Source organism: Epithele typhae (genome assembly GCF_022376455.1).
Source record: "Epithele typhae strain CBS 203.58 chromosome Unknown BXZ73scaffold_266, whole genome shotgun sequence".
Taxonomy (NCBI): domain Eukaryota; kingdom Fungi; phylum Basidiomycota; class Agaricomycetes; order Polyporales; family Epitheliaceae; genus Epithele; species Epithele typhae.
Genome location: NW_025954457.1, coordinates 1 through 23,642, shown reverse-complemented (window position 1 = coordinate 23,642; position 23,642 = coordinate 1). Strand labels below are relative to the sequence as shown.

General features: G+C 65.3%; 1 protein-coding gene across 1 annotated transcript; it reads left to right on the top strand.

Annotated features, from left to right (window-relative positions):
- Nucleotides 1–4,679: 4,679 nt before the first annotated feature.
- On the top strand, nucleotides 4,680–5,182 carry BXZ73DRAFT_109633 (uncharacterized protein; the record flags this gene model as incomplete). Its single annotated transcript, XM_048017304.1, has 2 exons — nucleotides 4,680–4,989; nucleotides 5,082–5,182. 2 exons carry the CDS (start codon nucleotides 4,680–4,682, stop codon nucleotides 5,180–5,182), a joined length of 411 nt encoding a protein of 136 aa, XP_047870729.1.
- Nucleotides 5,183–23,642: the final 18,460 nt, after the last annotated feature.

Genomic DNA, 23,642 nt, shown 5'->3' with positions numbered 1-23,642 from the left:
TATCGGCCGGCGAAAAGTACCGAGCCTGAACTGGAGCAGCCCGAGCGAAGCCGGGTGGTCCTAGCGCCCAACGACGAATCTCGCTGGGCTGATATCTGTCTGCTCAGTCAAAAGACTGTCACGCCATGGACGGATAACAACGCTCTAGAAGTAGAAGCGCGGCTGCTTGTGAGTGGCATTGACGCCGTTCAGGCGACTTACGCGTCTCACCAATACTGAGCACTTCACCCCTTGCGACGCAGCTGGCCACCGTCCCCCCTTTATGTCTGGAGCCAGACCCGCATCTGGCTCGGATAGTGAATCTGACGCAGCGGGTGTCGACTCCGCCCGCACCCAAGTCTCTGAAGCGCAAAGCCTCCGCTGTCGATCAGGAAGCCGATGAGATCGAGAAGACACGTCGTCTGAAGCTGATGCAGTTCATGAGCCCCCAGCGCAACATCCAACCGGGGTGAGCTAAAGGTTTCCGGGATCCTGGTAACCAACTTACAGTCTATTCATAGGAAATTCCCTATGCTGGAGGCAAAGCAGAACGTGAAGTCAATACCACCCCCCACCTACCTCTCACACATGCCAATCACGGTGCCCATGCAGACTTCCTCTTCCCCTCATCCTTCTGGCACCCCGATCAACAGCATCGCCCCGTCTTCCATCACGAACTCCGTCCCCACGCCGACCCCCGCCCCCACACTCACACCCGTCCAACAGCCCTCGTCATCCTCCACCCCCATACCGCCCCACGCCGTCCCACAACCGCCCACAGCCGTCCCGGTCCCCTCCGCGCCCCCCGCTCCGACCACGGCGGGCAAGAAGCCCGTCCCGCAGCCGAAGAAGAAGGCCGACGCCCCGCCCCCCGCGATCGCCCGCACGGCCACGCCCTCCTCCGCTGGCGGGGGCGCGCACAACCCCGCGCTCGCGCTCCCGCCGCACATGCAGCACCCGCACTACGCCCCGCGCGCCGCGACGCCCATCCAGCCCGCGCCCTCCGCGCCCTCGCCGCGCGGGCCCGTCGCGCACGCCAGCAGCCCGCCCTCCGCCGCCGAGCACCCGCAGCACCCGCCGCACCCGCACCCACACCCGCAACAGCAACAGCACCCGCACCCGCACCCGCACCCGCACCAACCGCGCCCCGCGTCCGTCGTCCCCGGCGCCCCCCACCACCTCCCGCAGCTCGCGCCCGCGCCCGCGCCGCGCATCCAACCCTCGCCGGCGCCGAACGCCCACCAAGCCCCACAGCAGCCGCAACAGCAACAGCAGCCCCAGCCCCAGCCGGGCCAGCCCGGGCACCCGATGATGACCCAGTACGCGAACCAGATGGCGGCGTTCGCGACGCAGAGCCTCGCCCGGCGCAAGCCCCTCGCCGCCGCCCCGGCCCCGATGCAGCAGCAGCCCGCGCTCGCGCCGCAGCCCGTCGCGCCCCAGTCGCAGCAGCAGCCCGGCCAGCAGCAGCCGCAACAGCCCCAGCCGCAACAACCCAGCAGCAGCAGCAAGCACCGTACAACCCGTACCAGCAGATCCCCTACTTTGCGATGCACGCCGCCGCGAGCCGGCAGCTCACGCAACAACAACAGCAGCAGCAGCAGCAACAGCAGGCCGCGCAAGCTGCTGCCGCCGCGCAGCAGGCGGGCTCGCCCGCGGCGGCGACGCGGAGCCCGATGCCCGCCGCGCAGGTCGTGCACGCCCAGGCTCAGGCTCAGGCTCAGGCTCAGGCTCAAGCGCAGAGGAACGGGACGCCGCACCTCGCGCCCGCGCAGGTCCCGCGCGGGTCGCCAATGCCCCCCACGGCGATGACGCAGGAAGCACAGCTGCAGGCCGCGCGGGTGCAGATCCAAATGCAGCAGGCAGTCCACCAACAACAACAGCAGCAGCAGCAGCAGCAGGGCCAGCAGAACCCGGGCCAGCACGTCCAGCACACCCCGCAACAGCAGCAGCAGATGATGTACTACCAGATGCGGATGGTCCAAGCCCAAGCCCAGGCGCAGGCTCAGGCTCAGGCTCAGGCGGCGCACGGGCAGCACCCGCAGATGCAACAGCAGCAGCAGCAGCAGCAGCAGCCGCACATGCAGCAGCACCTCGTCCAGCAGCAGCAGCAGCAGCAGCTCGCACAGCAGCAGCAGACGCCGCAACAGCAGGCGCAGTTCATGGCACAGTACCCGGCCTATGCGCAGATGCGGACGATGAACCAGTACTGGCAGATGGCGGCCGCGGCGGGGCGGCCGATGCCGGGACAGCAGCAGATGCAGATGCCGGGCATGCCTGGGCACCCGGGGCAGATGCAGCCTGGGGCAGGAGGCGGGAAGCCTGGACAACCGGGTGCGTGACGGAAGAGGACGGTGGATGGTCACTGAGGAGGGCGGTGTGGTTTCTGGATCGAGCTGTCTGTAACATTATTATCGGCCAGTGTGTGCTCGCCTTGCTAATCCTGTCATCCTGTACCCGAATTCGCGCGTCCAACGTGCATTGCTGCCAGCCCCCAAACCGGTGTCGACGCGCGTTCATCCGCAACTTCAGCGATCCTCGTGAAACTTTTGTACATGCATGGCTTACAGCCGTTTGCATACGAACGCGGAATCGTGATTTCGCAATTTTCGGGAGACGCCCAGGCACCATACGCAGATGTGACTCGTGCGTCACGTCCCAGGATGATGATCCCACGCGCGTGCACGTCGAGTACTGTCCTCTGCGATGCGGCTCGCGCGCGTGTGCGCGACGACCGTCTAAACTCTACTCACGCTCTCAGAGGCTTCAAACCGCTCGCGCAAACCTGGCACGCCTCTACGCATTCACCATCAGCGGCAATGCCCCCATCCTCATTGACGCAGGGGACTTTCGGCAGCTCCGTGATGCCCTGCGCAAGGTGGGTAAGTATCGCGCGCGGACGGCCGCGTCGCAAGAACATCTGGCACCAGCCCACCGCCAACGCAAATATCCTCCCCGACCATGCAGGACTCCCGAAGCCATACCCCGCCCACCGTTGTGGACCTGGACCCCGCCCCCGATGGGCACACCTCTGAGGGCTTTGTGTATATAGGCACCCAGGGTGGTGTGCGTTCTACTATCCCCACACTCACGCAACTGCGCGCGAGAGCCTGGCCGGGAGCGCGCAGACGCCCCCGGTGCTGCCTTCGCCGCAGACCTTCCGGTGGGCGTACACGGTGGGAGGGCCGTGGATCAACTTCAGGGCATTCACGGCAGCGGTGAAGGCGCAGCGTGCTGAGCGTCGGTGAAGTGGGTCGGAAGAGGCCAAAGCCGTTCCCGAACGGTGGTCGTACGCGAGGTCACCGAGTCTCGAGAAGAAGTTGCAGTCGTGCGGCCAGTGGGCAGGTGTCAGAGGCGCATATGCATTATAGCCAGGGCCTCGTCATCGTCGTTTTATGGTGCAATGATACACATACAGTCCAACCACCAAGCTGCTTCCCCAGCGCAACGTCCAAGCTCTGGTCCCACTCCTGGTCTCTGTTCCCGTTCTCGTGCACAAGCATGCACTCGAACACCTTCGAATTCTGGTTCATAAATAACCGCGCGCACGCACATCGCCGCCTTCCGGAACTTGCACGAGAGCCCCTTCTAGTTGGATGCGAGGCGGGCTTCGCCGCGGGCCCGTTGGCGTCGTCATTCTCCTGTTGGGCATACCAGCGCCGATGCTCCTCCCCGAACTTCGCAGCCGCGAGTCCCAGGTGCGGGAGGAACGGGAGCAGGCCGCCGTTCGAGCCACCGTTCGAATGTGCAGACATTGATGCGCACTCGACTCACGCCTTTTTGCGCGACACAGTGAGCACGCGACACGCCTGGCGCCGGAGGGCAGGTCGATCGCGAGCGGGTAAGGGGTAGTGAAGCCAGACCGGAGGCGGCAGAGCGCGGTGGGCCAGAAGTGTCTATGGGCGAAGCTGCGGAGAAGCTTGTGGAGTTTGCGCTGCAGCGGAGGCCGTCAAGTTGGAGGTTCAAAATGCACACGCGCGAGTACTATAGTTGCATCGCGCGGAGGACTCGACGCGCATGCGCGAGGCGTGACGCGCGAGTCACATCTGCGCATGGTGCCTGGGCGTCTCCCGAAAATTGCGAAATCACGATTCCGCGTTCGTATGCAAACGGCTGTATACATCGTGGGCCTGTATCTCCGAAGGCAATGCCGAAGGAGTGCAGCATCAGTGGACCGACTTCCGTAGGGCTCAAGCCGGGTTTGATGTGCTCGGGTCTGCTCGGGTAGGCTCGGCACACAAGCAAATTCAAACCCAGCTTCTTGTGCGGGCGCGCCCACCTGAGACATCGCACAAGTCGTGAGCCGACCAGAGCCGACATGAGCCGACGCTTAGAGACGAGCCGTCAGGGCACGCGTTGAAGGCTGTCGGAGCGCCCGTCGTGCGCGACCCCTGCGCGACCTCTGCAGCTGGCATCGCGCGTGCACGCACGACGCGTCCACTCGCGCACGATCGTCCTCGCGCGCGCACTGCGATGAGCACGCGCTCGTCCACGCCGACTGCGGCGCCCGCTTCGTCGCGCACTGAAGCGCCAAAGAACTTACGAGCGGTGGCCCTATGCAGTGCGTTGGGCATACATACGCGCTGGAGCTTGATGGCACAGGGAACCCGTCAACGTCCGTACGTTCGCGCCTTCGACAGGGGTGCGCGGAGCCCAACCACGCCGCGCGCGTCCCGACCTGGGACGACGGAAGTTTTTTCGCCATGCTCGCTGGCCCCAGTTCCCCTTCTTTTCCGCGCGCAGGGCAGTATCCACGTGGTGCACGGGCTCGACGTCGCGCGCGCGGGGTGCTCCTGTACATCTGGACGGCGGCGCGTCTCCAAGCGGACACACGCGTCTACGACTGGTGGGACTGGGCGGCGGGATGGGCCTCTGCGACGCAGCAGGGATGGGCGCAGGAGCTCATGAACGAGGCCGCGCTGCGTGCGCTGCCGCGGCCACTGGAGATGCTCGCGGGAGCGATGGACAGCGTCGAGCTCGTCGTCAACAAGAGCATGTCGGATGCGATCTCGTGTTCGCAGCGTCTTCCCCGGGCTTCAGCCCTGTGCGGATTCAAGACACGGCGCCACTCGTCGTCGTCCTCAAACGCTGCACCTCGCCGGCAGCCGTGCTCGTCCGCCCCACCACCGCGCGCTTCAAGTTTCTTGGAGACAACGCGCCCCGATTGCGACTCGCGAGCCCGAGCAGACTCGATCACGAAGTCTAAAACTGAGCCCATGCGCCCGAGCTTGCACTGGGCGGTCAAGCGCGTCCACACTGTCGACGTGCCTGTCGGCGCGGTTGGCGTCGTAGCAGGCGGCCACCTCCCTTGTCCTCCTCCAGTGGAGCAAATATTATGGCAGCACCGCGCGCGACGTAGTCGGCGTGGACGAGCGCATGCTCATCGCAGTGCTCGTCGCGTCGTGCGGGCATGCGCGATGACGAGCGAGCTGCACGGCGCGCGTCGCGCGGCGGACGGGCGCGACGGGCGCTCCGATGGGCTCCACCGCGTGCCCTGACGACTCGTCTCTACGCGTCGGCTCGCGTCGGCTCGCGTCGGCTCACGACTTGTGCGATGTCTCAGGTGGGCGCGCACGCACAAGAAGCTGGGTTTGAATTTGCTTGTGTGCCGAGCCTACCCGAGCAGACCCGAGCACATCAAACCCGGCTTGAGCCCTACGGAAGTCGGTCCAGTAATGTTCAGACAATTGATTGTCTGCGCGCGGCCCTGTCTGCGCATGCGCGTGCAGGGCGCCTCTTATTTGCCGATGTACATATGTGACAGCTCCGCGACCACGTACAAAATCTGCGAGCTGTGCACAAGTATCTGTGCTCCTCTCGCTGGCTCCTACCGCACCTTTCCTTCGTTCACCTCACGCAAGACATTGCACGATTTCAAGTCCACGTACTTACCTCAGCCGAGAGGGGAATGGAGGAGAGACGGAGGCCACGCATGCCATAGACATTGGAAGGTCACACACCTTTGGGCTCGATCGAGCGCAACGCGAACCTACTGGCGGACATTGTTCGGTGCCGCCGGGCCTTGGCGAGCCTTCGCCGCACCCGCGAAGGCGGCCTTCGACACGGCTCGCCTGCAAGTTGCGCAGAACGCAGCAGGCGCGACGGCCGAAACGCGACGGAGAGCGCCTTCCCGGCGCCCTCCGGCTCCGTCCGCGTTGTGTGTCCACTCACTCCCGGGGCCAACGCATGGCACTCGCCGTGGGCCTGGGGCTCGTCCGCGTGGCAGATGCGGCGCTCGCCTGGGAGACATGGCAGATCGACTCCAGGCCTAGGGGGCCAGCTGGGGCCGTTCCGCCCCACTCACCCACCCACGCTGAAGAAGCTTCATCTCGAGCTTGTTCAACTCGTCGCCCCTGCACGGTGCGGCTCTGGACCCAGCCCGGCCGACGGCGCGACGGCGGACGGCGAGTGCACACTGGCAGCACAATCGACGGCCCCTTGCTTACTCGCCCTCGCCTTCCGCCTCTCTCTGCCCGGGAGTTGGCGCATCGTGCTCGCCAAACGTCGCTCTTCCGGTCGGGCAACGCCCGCCATTCATTCCTCACAGCCGTGACCTGCATCGTTTACGAGCGAGTACGTACGGCCGCTCCCCCACCTTGCGTCACCCTCACGCGAGCGACTCGCTTTCCCGCACCTTCTCGCGGCCCACCTGACAGGCCGCGCGCGCTCGCCCGTCGCCTCGCCCGTCCGCCATCAGAACTGGCCAGCCTCCCGTCGCCCCAAGCTCGCCAGAACCAGTGCTGCCGTCAGAACCTCTCCCCACCAGGGCGCGTCTTGTCAACGTCGGGCGGAACGTTCCCGTCGAGCCGCTGCAGCGCGCTCTGGTCACGAGCGGAGGGCGATTTGTAGTCGGCTGCGAGCGTGAGCTGGGTGGATCTGAATCTGATTATTGCGGGCCCCAGGCCAGGGGCACCTCGGCCGTCAGGCACCGCAATGTCGAGATGATGCGCGGGCTCCGGAACGATGGGGCCTGAGGCCTGAGGCTTCAAGAGGGGGCTTGAGGCGCGGAACGAAAGGCTAAATTCCGAGGGACCTGGCCACCGCGAGGAACAAGGGGCGCGAGTCGCGAGATGAGCGTTGGAGATGGAGATGACATCGCGCGCAACGCTCTCCAGGCACGGTCCCGTACACTGCGCCCGACTCAGACTGAATGCGCCGCGCCGACGCGACAACGCGCTTCGTCGACGCTGGCCGCGCCGCACGGACCACGGACGATAACCATGATCGCAGCCGCACCGTCCCTTCTCTCAGGCTACAGGGCCCGCGCACTTCTTCCGGTCCATCGCCTCCTGCACGACGGCGCACCCGTCCTTCAATCGACCCCGGCGGACCGTGCGCACGGGCCAGCGAGTTCACGGAACAATGCCGACCCATATATGATGTACAAGCCAGGCCTCCTGTTCGCCGCGCGCGGCGGGTCCGCACCCGACCTCCACGGGACCAACGGGCGCACGCGAAGCTCTCAGCGTTCACCCGCTCGAAGCCCCACCCTGCGCCTTCTCGCCGCCCGTCCGCTTCCCACCCGCCGGGCGCAGTCCGCCCCTCCGACGCTTCCTCGTCTTCCCGACCAACCCCGTCGCGCGCGCGTACGTACCCGTACGTACCCCGCGTCGGTGCACCCGGATCCTCCGTGGCCGCCGCCGCCGCCTCCCGCGGCGATCGCGCCAGGTGGCGATCACTGGAAGCGCTCCGGGACGGTCGGCGCACAGTCAGAGCTGGAGGTCGTTGTTCGTCCGTCCGCTCGCTGCGCTGGTCGCCATGGCGCGGCCGAATTCTGCGTGTACGGCGGCAGTCGCGCCAACGTAGGACGCCATGCGTAGGTAATGCATAAAAACGCGCGCCGCGTCGAAATGCGTTCGCGGATCCCCGCGCGCGCTGCGGTCTGCGGCCGCGGACGCCAGCAGGAAGCGCGCGGGTGCGCCCTGCAGGTTCGGCGTGCGGCAAATGGCAAGGAGTGCGGCGCCCTGCCGTGCGTGGGTACGCCGCTAACCACTTGCGAAAAAGCTCGTGGCGTTCGACGACAGAGGAGGCAGCTCACTGGATACCAGCAAGTACTGTCGCAACGCCCCTCCGTCTCCCTCCGTCCGCACGGGCACCCCGCGTCCGCGGCTTGTTCCCCGCCCCCGCCAACGGTTTGAGACACGACTCACGAGCCGCGTCCGCCGTCGAGTGCTATGCATCCGAATCCTCTCGTCCGAGCCCGCCGCGGGACTCTTTCCTCCGTCGCCGTCGCCGTCGCCGGCCGGGTCCCAGGCTCCCCAGGAACGCGTCCGGCCCAACGGCAACCGCCGCTCGCCTCGCAAACAAGCTCTCTCTCTCTCTCAAGCTCAAGACTGAGACCGTCGTCTCAAGACAAGACGGAATTCCCACCAGTCCGCTCCGTTCCGCCCTTGCTCACCGCGACGGTACGACCGCCGCCGCCGACAACGACAACGACGACGCTCGTCATTGCGCGCAGCCCGCGCGGGAACCCGCCCGGCGTCGCCCCGGCCCGGGCGATTCGATTCACGCGGCCGCCCTTCTGTCCAGGCTTTCAAAGGCACGGCACCACACGTACGTACGTAGCGCGCGCGCGAAATTTTTGCACTCCCGTCGTCGCCGTCCGTGGACTTCTGCAGCCAGCAACGGGAGGAGGAGGAGGGATTCAGAATCCCGAGAAAGCCACGGAGCGCAACGCCGAGGAGCGCGCGGCGGGATTGGCTGCCGGGGAAATTTTTGCAGCGCGGCGGCCCTTCCGCTCGCGGGAGCGTCGACAGGCAACCGTCGGCGCGGGGCTCCAGCGCGTTGGCCGGCGCCGGCCTGGGGCCAGTCGAGAGAGCCGGCTCCGAGGACACCGAGCCGTTAGAGCACCGTTGATCGTCGGCCAGGGGCCCGAGTCGCGACGCCGGGGCCTTGCAACGGTGGAAAGTGCGCTGGCCGTCGGACTTCCACGTCGTCGGCACCGAACGTCGACCGGCCCAGGCCTGCCTTCAGAGCGCGGGTCATCGGACGAGATCAGATCGCGAGCTCGGACCAGGACGAGACGCGGCGGGTGGGTGATCGCAGATGGGTTATCGAGCGGGCGCGCGGGGGTATCCGCGCAAACGAGGCGCATGTAGCGAGCGACCAGGAGTGCTGCGAGGCCCGCGTGGATGCGTGGAAGGAGGGCCGGGATCGTAAGTAAGGGGTCGCACAGGTCACAGGCGGTGGTGGACGCGAGACGAGGAGCGAGGGTGGGAGGGCGGAGTGTGGACAAGTGCGACAGAACGCGGACGTGACACGGGGCGACGCAAAGGGGGGATATTACAGAACGAATACGAGCGGCGTAGCTTATCTCACAAAGGGAGGCGGCAGAGGGGGTCAGATGGAGCACACGGGAATGCGGGGGGAGCGGAGCAGTACAATGCTTTACAGCGACGAAGGCAGCGAGCGACTGGGCCGGGGGGAGAATGAGCGTGGAGGTGGCGTGAGCGTGCGGGAGAAAAAGAGAGACCGAGGAGGAGACCAGCGAAGAGCTCACCGGTGGGTCCGCAAAAGATATACAGTGCACGAAGGGAGTGGACGGGCTCGCTCGCGGAGCGCAAGGAGTGCTAGTCGCGGCGGTAGCCCTGGCCGGGGTCGCTGCGGCGGTCGTGCTGGGAGCCGTACGAGTCGTCGTCGTCGCTGCCGCCGTCGCCGCTCGACGCCCCGTCGGCGTCGCTGGGGTGGACGGTGTGGGCAGACTGGGGGGCGTGGGCCGACTGCTTCTGGCCATTGCGCCCTCGCCCGGGTCCGTCTCGGTTCCGCTTCTTGATCTGACAGAGAGCGACGGTGGGGTGAGCGGGAGGGGGCGCATCGGAGCGGCTCGCAGCCGGACGCACCAGTTTGGCATACACCAGCCCGCATGCGTTGCACAGCGTCCGCGGCCCTGCCGATGCGTCCCCCACCGTCAGCCCGCCTCGCGGAGGTGAGAAGGAAGGTCGACGCACCCATCGGCCCACGCCGCCATTCGGGCGTCGACGTCGCGCTGCACCCCAGGCACGTCTGCCCCTCGCCCCCGCCCCGCTCCCGCTCCCTCCCCGTGCGCGTTCTCGCCCTGTGTCGCCCATCCCCGCCCCATCAGCGTCCCTGCGCCCACCGCCAGACCGAACGAGCGCACGCACCTGCCGTCGCCCCCATCCCCGTCCCCGTTGTCCTGCGAGTCCCCGCGCTCGCCGGCGGTGGCGCGCGCGGCGGCTCCGCGCACTTGGCCACCGCCGCGCTCAGCATCTGCGCCCCCAGCGACGCCGCCTGCAGCAGGCGGTCGAACGGGTCGTGGTGCCCGGCGGGGCCGCCCGCGGCGGCTCGTAGAGCATGTTTTGCGAGTCGATGATCAGCCGATACGATTCCACCATCTGTCGCACGCGCGCAATCAACGCGTCCCCCGTCAGCCTCCTCCCTTCGCGTGCTCGACAATCGCAGCCCACCGACCTTGAGATAATCGAGGCCCAGCGGATTCGGCGCCGCTGCCGCCGCTGCCGGATGGTGCGCGGGGGCTTGGGGCTGCACCTGCGCCGTCACCGGCGGCGGGTGCACCGCGGGAGCCGGCGCGGGCGCGGGCTGCTCGTGCTCGCGTATTTTACGTACCGGCGTCGGGGCAGGGGCGGCGGCGCGGTTTCCACGCGCTGGGCCGGCGGGGGCGGATGCCCCGCGCTCTGAGGCGGCGGGGGTCGATCGTCTGCTCGTCGTGGCTCCGGCCCCCGCGCGGCGGGGGTGGTTGGTACCGGCGATCGCCGTTGGGCGTCGGCGGCGACAGATCCGGTCGTGCGCCCCCCGCCGCGGAGGGGGCGGCTGGGGCGGCGGCGGCGGGTACGGCGCCTGGCTCGGTGCGGGGGCTGCCGCGGGGCGTACGGCGTACTGTAGTGCGACGACCACTCGTTCGACCACGCCTGCTGCGGAGGCGGCGGCTGTTGTGGTGCTGCTGGTGCGGGGGTGGGTGCTGCGACGGCGGAGGGACGCTGTGCTGGCCTGGGAGGGGGAAGGGCGCTGTACGCCTGTGGGGGGTATCCAGAGTGCGGGGGGTATGTTGGAGGCGGCCCACTGTAAGACGTTGTTGGCGGCGGATGCTGGACGGCCGCTGGCGGAGGGGCAGGCGAGCGCGTCGCAGGCGGAGGGGGTGGAGGGGGACGCGACGAGCCCTGGGCGTACTGCCCGTTCTCGTACGTCGAAGGCGGGTACGAGTACTGGTACGACGGCGGCGGGGCGCGGGGGCGGGCGGGGCGTCCTGCTGGTGCGGGGGCGGATGCGAGTGCGGGTGCGAATGGGGGTGGGACTGGGATTGGGAGTGTGAGTGCGGGTGGTGGTGGGGGTGCTGGGGATAGGGCATGTAGCGGCTGTCGGACGCCATCTGTGGCTGGGACGGCGGGCGGGCGGGGTGGGTGGACTTGGGGCGATAGTAGGCGGGTTCGGGGGCGCGCGATGACGCGTCAGGAGCGAGGGCGTGGCCGAGGGCAGAGTAGGAGGTGGTGGAGGCTACGCTGGAGCGAGGACGGTCAGCGAGGGCATGTTGGGACGCGGAGGGGGGCCGGGGGTGGTCGTGGAGAGAAGAGGGGTGGGCGACGGCGGGATAGGGCATCGTGCGGGGACGACGAACAGGGCTTACGGGGCGCGAGGGAGCGGGTGGGCGGAAAGGAAGGCGAGGGCGGGCGGGGGCATAGACGCGGAGAAGGAGAAGAAGAAGAAGGGGACGACCGGAGGGGGCGTGAGCGTAGGCTGGGAGGGAAATCCAAGGGAAATCACCGCCCGTCTGCATGCGGGGTACGAGAACGCTCGGGTGATGGGCCGACAAGCGCGATCCCGCGATCTCAGCCCACGGGCCTCATTGCGCTCGCCCGACGACGGCTGCCGTCGCGGGCCGGGTGGCGGGCGGCGGCGGGGACGGAAAAGAGTGGAGAGACGTACGTGTGCTGGGTGCGCGCCGTGGTGGGAGGCGGGCGGACCGGGGCGCGAACGCGCTCGTCGAGTGGCGATCAGAGCGACGGGGAGACAAGACGGCGGAGGCGGCCGGGCGCGTGTGGGGGCGCGGTGCGGAAAAGGCGAATCGGGAGCAGAAACACGGCACACTCGAGCTCGAGCCCTGCGGGGCGGGGAACGGGGCAGAGAGGAGGAGGAGGGGACCCAGCGGGGGCGGACATAAACTTGCGGTTCACTTGCGGTGCGGAGAAGCTGTCAACTCTACTCAGCCTAACCCACGTGATCCGCCCCCTCGCCTCCGGGCCCAATCGCAATCGCCCAGGCACGCCTCAGATTCCCGTCACCGATCCGACCTCGACTCGTCCCCGACGTCTGCCCCCGCCCCGTCCTCAACATCTCTCCACCCGTCCTCACCATCCCGCCAGAGCCCGCCCACCAATCCCCGCCCCACCCGCGTGCACCCACCGCCGCCCCCACAACGCTCCCACCGTCGCGCATGGCTCGTCCCCGCCATCTCGCCGAGCTGCCTTCGCCCACCCACCTCGCCGTCCATGCGGCGACACGCCATCGACGTCAACTTGAGTCCAGCTCCCGACGCACCTAGGCCTCGGCGCCTGCCTGTCGGACTCGGAGCGCGCGAAAGCCCGAGCGCGATATGTACTGTACTGTGAACGCGCGCACACCAGCAGCTGCCGTCCGCCCGCGGTCCCGCGTGCCAATCTGAGCGCCATCTCGCGCCGGACGGGGAGCTGCGCTCGGGGAATCTCCCTTCTACAGCTGCTGCGCGCAAGTCCCGGGCGCGCACATGGGCCTCGGCCTCCCAATCTGCGCTTCGGGAGCGCGAAGCGTCGCCGTCGCTGCGTCCGCCTCGGTATCGACGGGCTCTCTCGTGGCCCCGCGTGAGCGAGACGAGACGCGTCTGGAGCGTCGTCATGAATTGCGCAGTTGTTTGCTCAGGACCAGCAGATCCTGGGAAACCCTGCTGCACAACTCTGCAAGATCGTTGACGTCATCCGAGTGCAACAAACCTCTTGAATACGATAAATGAGCCCGCTTCGTTCTCGGCTTTCAGTCGACGAACTGTGCGCGAGTTCCCACACAAGTCCACGACCCACATGATAGCATGTTCTCGAAGTCTTCCATCGCGCGAACACACCTCACACATGGATCCATGTCCAAAGTGCCGGCATTGCACGCTTTGCTCCACAGCGACCCCTCCCAACCTCTGGATGTCTATCAGAGTGTGCATTCGATGGTCTACCGCACACAATATGGCATGTCAGAGCACCCTCCCACCCTGCTCCCCTTCTCCGACGCTCTGCACTACGCATGCGCCGCCGCCTTCGCCTGCTTGCCCGAGCCCCCAGGCGCCACGACCGCCGCCGCCGGCGCGTCGTACGCATGCCCGTCCTCCTCCACCGCCCCGTTCGCCTGCGCCGCGCTCGCCGCAGCAGGCGCGACCCCGCTCGCCGCCTGCGCCGCCCGCTCGCGCGCCCGCCTGCGTCGCCGGAGGATCTTCTTGCGGTTCCGCACCGCGCGGTGGTAGCTCGCCTCCTCCCCGTAGAAGAGCTCGTACTCGCAGAACGGGCAGATCCACTCGTCCGCCGGGTTCCCGAGCACGCTCGCCGCCGCTGGGGCTGGGGCAGCCTTCCCGTTCGCCCCCGCCCCCGTCTCAGTCTCGGTGGGGGGCGCGCCCCGGCCTCCGCCGCTCCCGCGCCCGCGCCCGCGCCGCCGTCGCCCTTCTTGCGCCGCCGCGCCGGGATCTCCGCCGCGAGGAAGCGGAGCGGGAGCGGGGTGAGCAGGTTCTGCGCGTTCTGCACCGCCTGCTGCGCCGAGGGGGGCCCGCCCGAGTGCGGCAGGCGCGAGGGCACGTAGTTCCGGAGGTGGTGCGGGTTGCTCGCGTTCGCGAGCGCGGACCGCTTCTTCTTCTTCCCGCCCTTGCCCTTGCCGTTTGCCGCGCCCTCCGCCCCGGGCGGCGGCGCGTCCGCGCTGCTGGGGACGAGCGCGCCCTTGTCGTCGCCCTTGCGCGCCGCGCCCCCGCCCTTGCTCCGCTCCGTCCGTTTCGCAACGGGCCCGGCGAGCGCGGCCGCGGCCGCTGCTTGCTTTGCGGCTTCGGCCGCCTTGGCTGCTTGACGTGCGAGCTCTTCCGTGAAGCGGCTGTGGAGGACTGCGACCTCTTCGTTTGTGACTGCCAGGCGTTCGGAGGCTTCGAGGAGCGACGGCGTGTTGGATGATTCGCTGAGATCCTACGGAAAGAAAGAACGGGACCACTCACTGGCACTGAGGCATTCGAACAAAAAGTCGGCGGCCGTAGGCAGCGTCAAGGATGCGGTGGTCTTCGGCCCAGGATCCGCGTTCTCGTCGCCCTCCTCCTTCCCCGCACCCGCAGGCGTCGCCGCCTTCAGCGCACGCCCCGCCCTCGCCGCCCGCCTGCGAGAAGGACGGACAGGGAGAGGTCGTGCGCCGCCCCCACCCACCCCCACCGCGCCTCGCACGAAGAGCTCCGCGGCGGACAGCGCCTGGTCGAGCGCGAGGGTGTCTTCCTGCGCGAGGGGCCCGAGCACCGTCGCGAGCTGCCTCTTGCGGGCCCGGAGGATCTCCTTGTGCCGCAGCCCCGCGTACGTCGCGCGCGTGAGCCTCCCCTTCTTCCCGTCCCCCCGTACCCGTACCCGTACCCCACGCCCCCTCCACGCCCACCCCCGAACTGGACGCACCCCCCGCCGAGCCCCGCCCCCCGCCCCCTCCGACCCCTCCCCCGCCCCCGCCGCTCGCGCTCCCAAAGCCCGCCCCGGCCCCCGTCAGCGACTCCTCCTCGCGCTCGGGCCCGTCTCCGTCCCCGTCCTCCGCGCCGTCGCTCCCGTCGTGCCCGTGCGCCGAGCCGGACATGTTCGCGGGCACCTTCCGCTTCTTCGTGTTCCCCGGCTGCTGCAGGTGGTCAAAGTAGTCCCCGTCCCCGCCCCGGCTCCCGCCCTCCTCGTCCGCCTCCTCATCTCCGTCCCCGTCCCCGTCCCCGTCTCCGCCCGCGCCGCCCGCGCCCGCACCCCTACCCCCGCTGCCGACGCCGACGCCGACCGCGAGGCTGAGCCCGCCCGTGCCGAGCCGCGCCAGCGCCGCGCTCAGGTCGAGCGACACCCGCTCGCCCTCGCCCTCGCCCGTGCGCGGCTCGAGCAGCTCGCGCACGCCGCCGAGCACGGGCATGTAGTACGCCTGGAGCGCCATCTGCGCCGTCAGCACCCCCACCGCCGACGCGGGCTCCGGCGATGTGCTCTCCCCGTGGCCGTCCCCGTCCGCGGGTGGCGCGGCGGGGGACCTGGTGCTGATGTTGGTAGTGGTGGTGGTAGTGGTGTTCGTCGTGGCCGTCGCCGCGGGGGGCCCGGGAGCCGCAGCGTCGCCGTTGGGGAGGGCGAGGTGGAGGTGGTCGTGGAGGGTGGAGGCCGGGTCGGACGTGCGCCTGCGTTTGGGGAGCGGTTTCATGCGCCGGGGCGCAGTGGCGAGATCCGCCGTGTCGTGCGGCGGCGAGACGGAGCGATACATGCGATGTGCGATCCGGTGGATGGGAGGTCGATCTGGCGAGGCGTGAGGGAGGTCGTCTGGGTGAGCGGCGGCGGGGAGATGCGGGCGATGATTTTTGCGATTGCAAGGGGCTTACGTGGGGTGGTCCTGGCGTTGTGGGCAAGCTCGTCTGTCGAAGTGCGAAGGAAAGAGGTGTGATTCAAATGCGCGTGCTGCGTATGAGAAGGTGGTAATCAAGCCGACCGCGAGTTGGGCCGCCACTGCCAGCACAGGAGTTCTTCGTTCCACGCTCAGCCACCGCATTAACCGGACCAAGTCTGCCAACCGGCTTTCACGACAAACACTGCGAATCGAGCGATTGTGGTGTAATCCATGCATTTATTTACAACAACACGACCAGAGTGCCTCGATATGGAAGATGCTAACGGACTACGGTACAAGATGTGCGATGCTCTAACAGATTGTCTCGTGATGCTAGGATATAATCAATGTCCGACTGCGCGTCGCAATAAGTCAGGGTATCGCGAAACGAAGGTAGACATTAGTTCTGCTCATGCTGATGACAGGCCCCGAAAACATCTAGGGGGAGGAGTGCTGCAATAAGGATAGGGCGTACGACGCCTGAGTATTGAGACAGACGATTAGTAGGGCCGTACGATAGACGATGAGCAGATGAGTGCAACGAGACCGAGAGCGTGATTGTCGTGAGAGCAGCGCATGGGTGAAAGTGAGTCAAAAACCGGAGTCATGGATGGGATGAGCGTGTCGACGAAACGGGGCGGGAGGCAGTGTCGATGCATGGATGGGCATAGAGGTTGAAGGGCATATATGTCGGAATTCGAGGGACCGGGTAGCGCAATGTCGAAGAAACCGGATCTAGGCCGACCAGCGTTGTCGACCAGGGATGGAATTTACCACCAGCTGCCTCCACCTCCGCCGCCATGGTTTCCACCGCCGTACTGGGGACCACCGTAGCCGCCTCCACCTCCGCCACGGTGCCCGCCAAAGCCGCCACCTCCGCCGCCCTGACGGGCGTCACGGTTGCCGCCACGACCACGGCCTCCACCGCGTCCGCCGCGACCACGGAAGCCTCCACCTCCACCGAAGCTGTTCTCGGTAGCAACAGTGTCGAGCCAGGCGGGAATCTCCTGGTTGGCCTCGCGGAGCAACTCAATAAGGTCCCGGACGATGTTGCGGTTGCCACGGTTGAAGAAAGCGGTCGCAACACCGACGTTACCGGCACGGCCAGTACGACCGATACGGTGAACGTAGTCGTCAATGTCGGACGGGAGGTCGTAGTTCACGACGTGGGTGACGTTGGGGATATCGAGACCACGGGCAGCGACAGCGGTCGCGACCAGGATGGGGGTGCGGCCGGTACGGAAGGTTTGGAGAGCCATCTCACGCTCGCGCTGAGTACGGTCGCCGTGAATGGAGGTGGCCGGGAGGTTACTGGCAAGGAGGAAGTCCGAGAGCATGTCGGCCATGCGCTTGGTCTCGACGAAGACAAGCGTGAGGCCATCACCACTAGCCTGGATGACGTCAAGAAGAACAGAGCGCTTGTCCTGGTCTTCGACGTACTCGACGCGCTGAGTGATGTTCTCCGAGGTGGAGCCGACACGGCCGACAGAGAGGAAGACGTAGTCCTTCATGAAGTCGCGGGCCAGCATTTGAATGTCACGGGGGAAGGTCGCGGAGAACATGAGTGTCTGGCGCTCCTGGACACCGGGCATGTCCTCGCCCTGCACGATCCGACGGATCTGAGGCTCGAAACCCATGTCGAGCATACGGTCAGCCTCGTCAAGGACGAGGTAGCGAATGTTGGCCAGGCTGATGCGGCCACGCTCGATCAGGTCCACGAGACGACCAGGAGTAGCGCTGAGAAGATCGCAGCCACGCTCGATAAGCCGCAGCTGCTGATTGATGTCGGCACCGCCATAGACGACAGCGGGGCGGACCCAAGAGCGGTAGCAGAACTTGCGTGCCTCGTCGTGAATCTGGCTGACGAGCTCACGAGTGGGAGCGAGGATGAGAGCAGTGGGGTATGCCTTGCGGCGACCGTAGCCGGGGCCCACGTCGGCAGGTGGAGCGCGAGGGCCATTGGTGAAAGAGGCAGAAAGGATGGGGAAGAGGAAACCGCCGGTTTTCCCAGAACCCGTCTGTCATTGTAATGGTCAGAGGATACGCGGACGCAGGGTAATTGACAAACATACCTGAGCACAAGCCATCAGGTCTCTGCCTGCGGCCACGATAGGGATCGAATACTTTTGAACGGGAGTGGGAGTGGTGTAACGAGCGTAGCCGATGTTCTCCAGAAGCACCGGGTCGAGCGGAGGGGTCGTGAACTGCGTCACAGGGTCTGGTACACCAGCACCAGTGGCCTCGACGGGGATATCATCGTACTTTTCGAAGTTGATGCCAGTGTGCTGCTTGGAGGGGTCGTTCTCTTCACCGAACAATTCCTTCTCCATGCGCATGTTGCGACCGCCGGTGACATGCTTGCCATCGCGCCAGGAGCCATAACCGAAGGACTCACGGGGGCCACTGTCGCTTCCACCGCGGGGTCCACCGTTGCCCTGCCAGCCATTGGACTGGGGGCGATCGGCCCATGCTCCACCGCCGCGGCCAGCGTGCGTGGAGACACTCCTTGCACCCCACTGGTCTCCACCGCCTCTAGGAGCGCTGCCGTAGCCGCCACGCGAAGGAGTGGAAGAGCGGGAGTCGTCCCAGCCGGTCCTGCGGTAAGTGTGAGATATTGATGGCAGCCACGTAGCAAAAAGGGTGAGGCATACCCGTTAGTAGGAACGGGGGGATTGGAGGCAGCCCGCTGCGAGTTCCTCATATGAGGAGGGACATAGGCAGATTTTGCGCCATTGATACCGAGAGAGGCTGTGTGTGGGGGAGACAGAGGTCAGAGGATGTACCGCTGGCTCAGGGCGGGAATGCTCACCAAACTGAGTCTCCAATCCGGCACCATTTACAATTCCATTGGACATATTAAGGCGTTGCAAGAAGAAGAGAAGGTCGAAGGTCGAAGTATACGGAGAAAAGATCGAGCTTTTCGTCTATGGGAGCGTTGGGTAGTCGAGATGATGGTCCACCACAAAGGCGAGTGAGAAATTTGCCCCTCGTCCGCGCGGCAGCTTACCAACAGCGCCTGAAATGCTTAGTCAGCTGTTGCCCCACCACAGGCCGCTCCAGGCAGTCCCCGCCGGTCCCTTGCCGAAACCTTGCCGCGAGCTCCTTGGGCACCAACATCGCGCGACGTGGCGGTCCGCTCGCCGCTCGGCAAGCTGGAGAGCACCCGCACCGTCCACGTCTCTCTCGCCTGTCCTCAGCTTGTCCGCTGTCTCTCTTTCTCTCCTCTCCTCCCTCACGTCCTCGCCATGTCGCATGAACACTCGCACGGTCCTGGCCAGCCTACACACTCCCATGGCCCGTCCCCACCTCAGATGCAGCAACAGCAGCAGCAGCAGCAGCAGCAGATGGTCATGCGTCCCCCGGACCCGCTCATGCAGGCATTGATCGAGGAGAGCTTCCGTCCCGTCGACCTCGCCCTTGGGCCCCCAGAAAACGCGATTGCCCTCTGCGGCGCGCACAAGCAGGAAAAGTGCGCGGGATGTAACGTCGACTACCGCAGCCTCAACCGCCTCTCTCGCATCCTCGTGGCGAACCCCAACCTCCGCTGTCCCCCGCCCCCGCAAGTCGTCTCGCAGCAGCTGTCCACGGCGATCAACAATACGAAGGACGAGGGAAACGTGCGTACTGTTGTACTCCCCTCCGTATGTGCAAGGCGCTCAAAGGCTTTGCTCCGTCCAGACGTTGTTCAAGAGTGGCCAGCACGTGCTCGCCATCCAGCGGTACACGATGGCGGCGAGCATCGCCGTGCAGCGACCACCATGGGAGGCACAGCAGTTGATGCGTGAAGAGCTCTCCATGGTCCTCTCCAACCGCTCCGCTGCCTTCTACGAAGCCGGCGACTACCTCAGCGCGCTGGTCGACGCCGAGACCGTCATCCAGCTCAAGCGGCCATGGAGCAAGGGTCACTTCCGGAAAGCCCGTGCGCTCATAAAGATGAACCAATACGCCGAGGCGAAGGAGGCGATCCAGCTCGGGCTCTCATTCGAGCCAAACAACCAGGTGCGTGTCCAGCCATACGCCCACACATCACTGCATGCTCACAAGTGTACTCGCGTGTCAGGAAATGAACCAAATGCTGTCCGAAATCAATTCACATTTGGGCGCGTTGACAGACGGCTCGGAAAAGTCAGCAGCGCAGCCGATACCCGTGGCGTAATGTATTATGTCGTCGTCTTATGTTATCATACGCTATGTGTACAGTGTATATCCTCGCCGCATCCACGGCCTTTCTATGGGACGCGCCCGGACTTTTCTCATTCAATCCATTCTCGTAGCCACGTCGTTTACCATCGACTGCGAGTGCTTCGGAAACGGTGCGTGACCAACGGCTGTATGCGAGATCCCTTCTATTTCTATCTTTCGTAGGACGCCACCAAGGCAAATGAAATGCTTTGCTATCAAAGCGTCATACTAAAGTTGGTCTATACGCATGCAGATGGAAAAGCACGACTTCATGGTGCATATATGCTTATGCATAACCAGGGCCGCGGACAAACCGCCATTCGTCGCCTCATAGCATAGGCCGACATGTTGACCGACAGTATGTAGTATGAACTTTTCATCTGCATGTGTCGTTGCACAAAGAATTGTTCGAACAAGCGATCTCACACTAGTAACACGTTTTGCACTTCCGGTTCAGGGTTGGTATAATTATATGCGAGATCTCTTCTATTTCCAGTGAATTAGTACAGATCCTTGTACACTATTCAACAAAGCATGAGACATACAGCCCCGGCGGGCAACTTCAATCCAAACAAACCAGTGGTCTGTCATGAACTCAATACATACTCGCAGTCAAGCCGACTTGCCCGCCACACCCTTCTCCCTTTCCTGCACCCTCTGCAGGATCTCCTCCGCCTCCACACACTCCTCCGGTTCCCGGAACAGCCGAATCGGTATGTGGGGCGGGACCTCGTACCGCGCTTTCCACAGCCGCATCTGCAGGTCCAACCGCCGCCGCTCGACCTCCGTGCCAACCTGCCCGTAGGACGCCCCGCGCTGCGGTGCCCACTCCCCGCTCGGCGTCTGAGGGCGCGAACTCGCAGGCGAGCCGCGCCCACCGCGAAACCCGCGCGGGGGCCACGCCCGCCCGAGGGCCGACCGTGCCGACGTCGTCGACATCGCCGGGCTCCCCTGAGGCTCCTCAGTGACGAGCGCGGGTCCGGGCGCGGGCAGTGTAGGTGTGGCCGCGCTCGAGCCGAAATAGTCGTCTGCCCTGGGGGGTGCCGTAGGCGTGTCCATCTCCGAGCCCGAGAACGCGCGGGCCGGCTTGCGAGGCAACGCGGGCGGAGGCGGAGACCCCGCGCCCATTTCCGACATCGACCTCACCGGGTGCCGCGAGGATGGGAAGGCTGCGCTGCGCCCGGAGGACGACGAAGAGGTCGGGGTCCGCGGCGAGGCTGGGGTGGCAGGCGACGCAGCGGGCGACTCGAACAGCCTAAGCTCATACGCCCGGTCGCCGGTCGGGTCGTCAAGCGGCGGGACGCTGTCGGCGTCTGCGCCCCGCGCACCAGCGTCGCGGATGAAGATCGCGAGGATCTGCTCCCTTCGCTCGCGCGCCAATTCGACGTAGAGCTCCAGATCTTGCTCGCCCGAGTCGCCGACGAGGAAGAACGTGGCGTCGGGAAAATGATTTAGGACGTCAAGGACTGCTGCCCGCTTGCGTATCGCGGGTGCTGAGAGGAAGCCGTTGAAGAGCGAGCGTCCGCCATAGGAGCGAAGTCGAATCGATCCTGGAGGCAGCTGTGCGATCCGCAGGAACTCATTTACCACAGGAAGGAGCTCGAAAGGACTGTTTGACTGATAGCAAACGAAGCGTGTGAGCGGAAAGTTATTCTCGTGAGACGCGAGACCACTTACGACGTAGTGGAAGCGTACCCCACGCTTCCACATGCCCATGTACCAATCACCCATGCCCCGTATGACATTCTCCTTGAGGTCATGGACGAACACGTTGCGGAAGATCGAGCGTGCGCCGCTGAGAATGCCAGACATCTTGACAGTATCGTCGATGTCGGATATAACCCGGATGGAGGAGCATGTGAGAGGTATTGACAGGGCTGCCGTCACCGTGACAGATGGTGGGAGGAAACGAAGTTGAGGTTGTAGTGGGAGGTCTCGATTTGGACTTGGTGAGGCCGAAGGCAAAGGAGAAGGCGGCGCTAGCAGTTCCGCCACAACATACAACTCATGTTCCATCCCGGCCCCACCGAACGCTATGTGTACTCCCGCAGGATGTATACACAACTTCTCCCATGGGACTGAGAACTTGAGCTGAAACGACCCGTCGATCCCAGTGGTTACTTCGCGCGTGAGGAGAGGCCGCTTTTCCAGGGAATGGGTACTGTCCGTTGAACTCGAGCTGTCGGTGTCGTAAAGCGACGGGTCCGACGCATGTAGTGAAACTCTGAGAGTTCGGTTCGGTAGTACGGAAGACCAGAATGGGTGTAGGCGGGTTTCCAGATTCGCGTGCCATCGTTGCAACTCTGCGACTGCAGGAGCGACTGAGGCCGAGCTCGTGGTGATGGAGGGTTCCGAGAAGCCGTTGGAGAAGCCGGACCGTACTGACGAGCCTGACGGGGTTCGAAAGCCGTGGGAGCGCGGCGAGACCGAAGCATACGCGTCGTCTTCGTCCGCGACCTGTAATTCGAGCTCCAGTCGTCGTAACCTGTCGTCGAGGGCCTTCATCTCGGATTCCTCGGTGATCTCGTCAGGAAGTGGGGGTAGCGACATGCCTGCTGGAAGGTCGTCCGTGGATCTGTTCGTCTCTGGGCCAGGCACAGGAAGTTTCGGGAGCGCGGCGAAGCCTAGGATAACAGGACGCCCGCATAAGCGGTAAGGAATGTGCGTTATGCGACGAGGACATACTTTTGGCTAAACGTAAGAACGTTTTCCCCGCGCGTGTGTTGAAGCTGACGCCTGTCAACTTTGAGGCAAAACCGGAGACGAAGACATCAACGTCGAACGGCAGTTCTGTACGACGCGAACGACGCGCATATAAGCATGGGCAATGATCACAGGGCATATATGCCACTCACCTTCACCGCCCTCGATGGGTATCTCGCGATATCTCCTAGCTGCCCACCCAGGGAACAATGCAAGACGATCCGAGGTTACGTCGTACTCGCCATAACTGCCGCGCCGCAACTTCTGCCCGGCCCACTGCCCCCATGTTTGTCTCCTCGATTGGTCGCTGCCTCCAGGTGACGCTTGCGGAGGCCCTCTGGACGGCGAGTAGCCTCTCTTGACGTCGCGTTGTTGCGCAATGTATCCTTTGATGGAGCGGGACGCGGCGGAGGCAATGGACCGCCAAGAAGGGGCCATTTCTTCAGACATGACGGGTTAGACTCATGGGAGGTGGGAGAGACGGCGAGCAGATACAGGGTGATGAATCAGGTATGGATACAGTGGCGGGCGGCGGGCGTCCGGGCGAGTGAGGGCATGTCGAGAAGGCTTTCAGTCCATCTACTGCGCTGCTGCGCCACCCGGTCCGCACGAAATAGCCGCGCACTTCAGCCGATCGGGATTCGGCAGCAGCTGGGCCTCGAGCATGTAAGTATCTCGCCCGCGCATCCACATTCCATGTGTACAAGGCCACGAGGCGGTGCGTCCGTCCATTCATACATCCTCACGGAAATACAGCTACATGACAGTAGATGCGGCCCACAGGCCGATTCCAGGTACTGCTCTTGGTATACACCCCACAACATTCACAGCTTCTCCAGCATAAACTTGACGCTCTCGGTGAAGGCGCCCTCCTTACCCGCCTTGATCTCGGGTTTGCTCTGTTAAATTGGAGCGATACCTGAGCACTTGATTTATGATCTCTCATGGTAGAGCAGACGCACCATGTCACCACGGACCGCGAAGCCGTGGGTGCAGCCCTGGTAGTAGGTACGCTTGTAGCCGGGACCGAAGCTGGCAAAGAGCCCATCCACCTTCGGCGCGTTCTCAAGCGGGAACATGGTGTCAAACTCGCACGAGTTGATGAGAAGTGGCGCCTGGGACGATGCGATATATTTCTGGAGGAAGGTCAGCACCGCGTGATTGCACTGTCCAGCCCTGGCAGAGGCGCACCTCGAAGTCGTCGGGGAACTTGAGGA